Raw genomic sequence first — 7500 nt, 5'->3', positions numbered from 1 at the left:
CTGCCTTTCACTTTGACTCGTGTCTCTCCTGCTTCATCTTGTTGTTTCCATTTGTAATCCTTTTATTTTTTATTTTTGTTTTTATTTCTTTTCCCCCACCTTTCCCCCCATCTCCTCTCTGTGGATAGGCAGTGGCGATGGCTCATGAGTCCTGCGTTCAGAAAGAAGGGAGAGAGGGGCCTGGTTTAAGTTCAGACTATAGAGATTTTAACAGCCACTGCTTAATGGGATTAAAGAAAGTTTCTCCTCTCTCATTTTGCCAGTGTGTGTGTATGCGTGTGTGTGTCTCTGTGTGTGTGTGTGTGTGTGTGTGTGTGTTTGTGAGTGAGTTAGGGAGTGAGAGTGTGTTTGTGTGTGTGTGTGTGTGTGTGTGTATGTGTGTGTGTGTCTTTTGCTATGTGCGTGACACCACTGTACCACTCCGCCTTAGCGCGCGCGAGTGTGTGTGAGTGTGTGTGAGTGTGTGTGAGTGTGTGTGAGTGTGTGTGAGTGCGTGTGTTCGTTCTCTGTCTGTGCGGGGGAACCGCGAGTTTCCGCGAGTCAGCCGTGAATGACAGAGTGCTTTGTTATTAAGGTGAATGATGGCTAAAGCTAAATAAATGAAAGCCATTATTAGTGCTAGTTTTAAAACGTGAGTGTGTGCCCAAGGGGACCTCCCATAAGACAAAAGAGAGAAGAGGGGGGGAAGTGGCCAAAGAGAGGGAAATGGCAGAAAGATAGATGAACGCTTTGTCTGAACTATGAACAGAAATAATTGCTCTGCTTCTCACTTGCTTAATGTTTAATATGACATAATTCATTTTTCCTCTTCTGTGTGTGTGTGTGTGTGTGTGTGTGGGAGGGGTGGTGTTTTAGACCAGTGTTGGTGTTTGAGTCTCCTGCATCCTATAGGTTTCTCGCTCACGCAGCTACAGTGGAGTGGACAGAGAGAAGAGAGTGCAGTAGAGAGAGGGAGAGATAGAGAGAGAGAAACAGAGAGATGGGAAGAGAGGGAGGGAGGGGGGAGAAAGAAAGAGAAAGGCATAGTCAGAGAGTGAAAGTGGAATAAAGAGAAAGAAAGGGGGAGAGAGGGAGAAAGAGAGAGAGAGTGCTTTGTGTGTGGATAATGGCTTTTGCATTTACAAACAAAATGTACACCCAAGCAATTGACCTCTGAAATGGCATCTATTGACCTTGACATGAATACACCAAAGTCATTTTCAAATGAGCAAAAGCATCATAAAATAACATCACAAGCACTGCTCTGCAGCACATTCTGTTTTTATTATTATTATTATTATTATTATTATTATTATTATTATTATAGGTAGCACTTAATTGATTAGCACATTATCTTCCGCATGATTAAAGAATTATATCTACCTTGAATACATCCCTACCATTACAGTTTCAGTCAAACAAATATGTAACATTTGTACCCACTGTTTTGAAGACATCCCTATCAGTGGGAAAAAGATAATATATATGTATATATATATATATATGTGTGTGTGTGTATAAATACATACACAAACACACGCACACAGTCACACACACACACATAAATACCCGCTGGTTTAAAGACAGGACAAATTAGTAAAGCTCAAAGAGAGTCTCCAAACCCCCGTGAGTGTGAAATATGGATATTTTTTCCATTAGACTATTTGAGTTATTGCTCTCAATTATATAAATTATGCTGCTAACCAAGCGTTTAATTGGACATTTGTTAATGAATTATTAATTTGTTAATATGTCGAACATGGTTCTTTTTTATTTGTTTTCTCTTGCTTTATGCATTTGTTTGAAAATCAACATTCACACTAACATTTATTTTGTTCCCTAATTGTTTGACAAATACTATTTGGGTGGGATTTTTATTTTTGGATTATTGTATGTGTGTATGTGTGTATGTGTTATTGTAATGTCTGTGAATGTGTAGCATAGTTCTTTGTTTAGAGGCGTGATAAATAATTAATGAATACATGATTTGCAAGGGAGACAAAGAGCCCAAATCATTCACTCTGCACAATTTAATTTCCTATTCTCAAGACCACACAGCTCAAATGCTCCCTATCTCAACAGTTTCACTTCTTTATTGTTTTGCTTTTTTATTCAAATGTACACGTCGTACAAAGAGCTTGCATCATCAGTGTGTGTCAGGTCAGAGACAATACAGAACAAATTCTTACTGTATCACTTTAAACTCATCTTCTTTTTATTCATTTCTCATCATCAACCCGACTGTCTATAATAAATAGCTCACAGCATCATAGCATTGTGTAGAGTACCTATTCAGCTTCATTGTCAATTTAGTATTTGTAAAACTAATGTAGTGTTCACATAACTTTAAATAACTTTAAAGCGTCTGCCAAATCCCATAAACATAAACATCAGCATGTAGAGAAGATAGAGTATATAAATTACCCATGGCAGTGGGCAGTTAGAGGGAGCGGGGTAGGAGAACTGGTGGCGGGAGGGGCATTTGGGCCAGTGATACCCCATCACGGGGCATATGTCAGGGCCATTAGGAGCTCTGGGCTCTGTAGCCCCAGGCCCTCATCATAGAGTAATGACGGCACGGCTCAAGACAAATGAGCCTGACTGGATGGCCGCTACCTCTGGCCCAGATGCGGTCCCGGACTGGCCCGGTGCTGGTGACCTCCTCCAGCGCTGGTGTATACAGTACGCATACGTAGCCCCATATGCTGGGACGTGGGCTGCGCTGCGGGACGGTGCTCAGCTGCTCAGCTAGAACATTCTTTAACTTCCTGCTGGTGTTCTCTCTTCGGAGATCTCGTTTGGATGGAACTGGTGTGTTACAGTCTGTTATGTTATTTTTGTTGTTGTTGTTGTTGTTGTGTTCTTCTGTGTTCTTGTGGTCTGTTGAATAATTTTGTCCTTTTGCTCTACAATTTTCCAGAATGTGTTTTTTTTTTTTCCCCTCTCTCTCTCGTCGTGTTGTGTCTTAAATGCACTCTATGGGGCTGTCCTGTGTGCAGACGAGAGAACAGCAGAGACAGATGGAAAGAGAGAAAGACATGTACAAATTTAACTGAAGGAAAGAGAAGGGGAAAAACAGAGAGAGACTGGGAGCCCTCTCCTCTTTTCTCCTCTCCTCTCGTCTCCTCTCGTCTTCTCTCCTCTCCTCTCCTCTCCTCTCCTCTCTCTAACTGACACGGGAGTGCGGAGACACCTGATCTTGTGAGACGCACGGGGGGAGTCTGAGACCGCAGCGCGACTGACACACACAGCCCACAAATCGCCTCATAATCCTCCTCAGACAAAAAAAAAAATACACACACACATACACACACACACAGGCCGCATTAAGTCACGGCAGAGCAGGGCAGGGCAGGGCAGGCAGACAGGAAGTCCAGCGCTTAATTATTTAGTGGCGGAATGCAAGGATGGTCTCCCCCCCCTGCCTTCCCCCCCCCCCACCGTCGCCCGTCATCCGCGGAGGGGCCCCGTCAGGCTCCGGCCCCCCGGTTCCTGCCGCCGCCATCATCTCCTCATATTCTCTAATGCAAAGAGTAAATGGCAGCTTGTCAATAAAAGGCCTTTTATATCATTTATTACCATACGCGTCCACTCTCCTGTACAGAACAATTTGGATGACAGTTACGGCATTGTTTCACTTTGTGTTAGCGCCGCGGTACAAATGGGGCCGGCGCAAGGCTCCGAGGGGGCTGACTGTTAAAATGATTGAAGTTTTTTCTTTCTTTCTTTTTTTTTGCTTTTCTGTCTTTCTCTTTTTCGTTCACTCGTTCGTTGGTTCGTCATTCGTTCGTTCATTCGTTCGTTCTCTCTCTGGGCCTTTATCTTATTTATTTATTTTTTTATTTTTTTATTTATGTCCCCCCTTTTTTTTATTAAAGTTGCATGTTTCTTAAACAGACTAAGAGTGCCCCCTTCAGTCCGACGGTGGAAGTGTTCTCCAGATTGAGTCCCGGAGAGGCAGAGAGGGCTTTTGTGCAGGAGCGCTTGTGTTGACCGCGCATTGAGTGATTTAGTATTTTTAATTAAAAAATAACACAATGAAGATCCATTGCTTGTGTCAGAGATACACTCATTTAAGGACGCGTTTAGAATGAAAGGACAACCATAAATATGTCTTGTGTGAGGGGTGGGGAAAAAAAACTATGTGTTTATTGATTTTCACTCTTTCATTTAAGGACATTCTTATCAGGCATTTGTTGTCTTTATTTGACACATTTCTGTCTATGTGTTGGATACAAATTAAGCCACAGAGAATTATGTTTTCACTTTAAATCTTTAATTTCTATAGATTAACCAAGTAGCCATTCATTTTGCCTAATTAGATTTTTTTTTACAGACTTTCCCCTTAATATTTGTAACTAATATATATTTTGCGCAGGCATAATTCAGTGCCTGTAAATTACTGTGCGTCGGAGTAAATGATTACACATTAAGAGTATTTACCCCGCTTTACTCAGCGACGAGAGACACGTTTTGCGCGTGTGTGTGTGTGTGTGTGTGTGTGTGTGTGTGTGTGTGTGTGTGTGTGTGTGTGTGTGTGTGTGTGTGTGTGTGTTTTGCATGGTAATCTCTGTTAGGGACAACCTCACGGCCGTCTGCTCTCGCTCTTTACTCGCTGGCGTTTAGTATGCTCGGCGGAAGAAACCTTCACCTCACCCAAAACACTCTCCCCTCCTGCGTTCTGAAAACACTGATCTGTGTTTTGGTTTGGTTGGTTTAAAAAGTGAGAGGGCGGCAGGCATACAGAACGACTTACTCCCACGGTAGACACGTGTTCGCAGAGTCCGACATCCCTAACTCTGAAGCTCCTGTGTGGAGACTGCGTGGAGATGTACACTATTGGTGGGGACTGGGCAGGCATGTGTGGCAACACAACAGTTGAAACAAAGTAGCATGTAGAAATTAATTTGTACATTTTCTTTATGGTTTAAGACCTGTTTTTTTTATTGTTGAGAAGGGAAATAAAAAATATCTAGTTCTAGTTTATTCTAGTCTCATATATTTGTGGACTATTGTCACGCACAAAAGCCAAATAATTAGTGAATCTTAACCACTATTCATGAAAACATAAGCATTACTCAAGCATTGTACAGTGTCATATTATGTAGGAATGTAACTTAATATTCAATATCATTATGCCGTCAGTGTTAATGAATGTAGTCAAAAAACATTCATATTTTTTTTTTAAATTACAGAGTATTTAAAATAAGTTTGTAAATATGCAATGCAGTACACGTGTAAGTCTATGTCTAGGGTAACTTTTAATGACAGTGTGTGTGTGTGTGTGTGTGTGTGTGTGTGTGTGTGTGTGTGTGTGTGTGTGTGTGTGTGTGTGTGTGTGTGTGTGTGTGTGTGTGTGTGTGTGTGTGTGTGTGTGTGTGTGTGTGTGTGTGTGTGTTTTCTCCAGGTCTCCAGCCCCACACTGACTACAGTTTTGTGTTGGAGGCCTGTACTTCAGTCGGCTGCAGAGCAAGCCAGCCCTCTACGGGTCGCACTCTACAGGATGCACCAGCGGGTAATACACACACACACACACACACACACACACACACACACAAATACAGAGAGAGAGAGAGACACACACACACGTATATGCTCACAGTAATACACCCCAAGGTCTCTCACTCACTGTCCAATTACTCAGTCCCACCATAACTGAGCTGAAATTTAATTCAATTTAATTTAATTTCATCATGATTTTCTTTTTGCTGTTGTTGTTAGATTTGGGGATTTTAATGTCATTGCTACAAACCGGTCATGTCACATGTCAAAGTATTTTATACCTCTTCACCAATTTACAAAACTAATTCACTAAACCACATATCTAGATGCATTTTATGCATCTTCACTGATTTTGCTTCATCATTTGTTTGTTTATGCCTCGTCTACTTTTTACAGTATTGCTTATGTGACTGAATAACTACTTAGATCATATATAAATCATAACATAGAGAATAAGTAGAATGTGTAGTATCTGGGGCAGCCGTGGTGTACTGGTTAGCGCATCGGGCTTGTAACCAGAGGGTTGCCGGTTCGATCCCCGACCAGTCCACCATGGCTGAAGTGCCCTTGAGCAAGGCACCTAACCCCTCACTGCTCCCCGAGCGCCGCTGGTTGGGCAGGCAGCTCACTGCTCTGGGTTGTGTAATTCACCTCACTGTGTGTTCACTGTGTGCTGTGTGTTCACTAATTCGGTTAAATTGGGTTAAATGCAGAGAATTGAATTTCCCTCACGGGATCAAAAAAGTATATATTTTATTCTATTCTATTCTATCTTGTAATGAATTATAAAAACTTTTATTAATTTCTTTACTCATTTAGACCAAAGAATATTTTTTCTCGTTTTACCCTAGCAAATTATTCAAAATACTATATAATCTGATCTATATACTATTATTTTTTTTTACTTCAAAAGGCTCATTTAGAAGCGGATATTTCATGTCCCTGAGTCTCAGTAGTAAAGCACTGTTGCTTCTGTAGAGTGTACGGTAGATAAACAGAACAGAAGCCCCAAATACACATCAGATAAAGGTCAGTGTTGTATGCATCTGTCATTCCCTTTTTAATCCATCTTTCTCTGTCTCTCTCTTCACTCTTCTACCCCTTCTTGCACTCTATTTCTGTTTTCAATTCACTCCATCTCTCCCTGTCTCATCCCCTCCTCTCTCTCATGCTTTCTTTGCTCCCTCCCTATCTCTCTCTCTCTCCCTATCTCTCTCTCTCTGCTTTCCGTTCCCCTCTCCCTGTCTCTCTCTCTGTCCCCTCTCCCTCTGTTTTCCTCTCTCTCTGTCTCTCCTTCTCTCTCTCCCATTCACTCCACCTCTCCTCTGCTTTCCTCTCCTCTTCTTTCATCTCCCCTCTCTCTCTCTCTACTCTCTATCTCTTCCTTTCTCTCCTCTTCTTCTTTCTCCTTTCTTATCTCTCTCCTTTCTCCTCCCCTTTCCCTCTTTTTCTTATCCCTCTCTCTCCTTCCTCTTCTTCCTTTTTCCTTTACTCTCATATCCCTCTCTCTGCTTTCTCTCCCTCTCTATCTTTATCTCTTTCCTTTTCTCCCTTATCCTTCTACTCTCTCTCCCTCTCATTCTTCTCCTCTTTTCCTTCTCCTTTCTCATCCCTCTCTCTGTCTATTTCTCTCCTTCATCTCCTCCCTTATCCCTCTCTCTCTCCTTCCCCATCTCCATGTTCTCTTTCCTTTCTTTCTACTTTCTCTCCCTCTCTCTCTCTATTGCTCCTCCTTCCTCTCCTCCCTTTTCCCTCTCCTTTTTTTTATCCCTATCTCTACTCTCTATCTTTATCTCCTTCCTTTCCTCCCTTGTCCCTCTCTCTCTCTTCTTCCTCTCCTCTCTTTTCTCTCTTTTCTTATCCCTCTCTCTCCCTCCCTCTTTTTCTCTCTCTCTCTCCTTCCCCTCTCTCTCCCTCCCTCTCTTTCTCTCTCTCTCTCCTTCCCCTCTCTCTCTCTCTCTCTCTCTCTCTCTCTCTCTCTCTCTCTCTCTCTCTCTCTCTACCTCTCTCTCCCCCCCC

The 7500-nt window shown here is 42.3% G+C and overlaps 1 protein-coding gene across 1 annotated transcript in view; it reads left to right on the top strand.

Moving 5' to 3' along the window:
* ush2a (Usher syndrome 2A (autosomal recessive, mild)) overlaps nt 1–7500 on the top strand; it is a 303780-nt gene that overhangs the window by 229237 nt on the left and 67043 nt on the right. The window contains exon 56 of the mRNA XM_062522184.1: nt 5387–5494. Coding sequence (XP_062378168.1) covers nt 5387–5494 — 108 coding nt within the window. The remainder of the gene's footprint in view (nt 1–5386; nt 5495–7500) is intronic.

The sequence above is a fragment of the Sardina pilchardus genome, chromosome 20 (assembly GCF_963854185.1).
Source record: "Sardina pilchardus chromosome 20, fSarPil1.1, whole genome shotgun sequence".
In the NCBI taxonomy this organism is placed as follows: domain Eukaryota; kingdom Metazoa; phylum Chordata; class Actinopteri; order Clupeiformes; family Clupeidae; genus Sardina; species Sardina pilchardus.
Note: the sequence above shows the minus strand (reverse complement) of the source record. Positions and strands in the feature narration are given on the sequence as shown.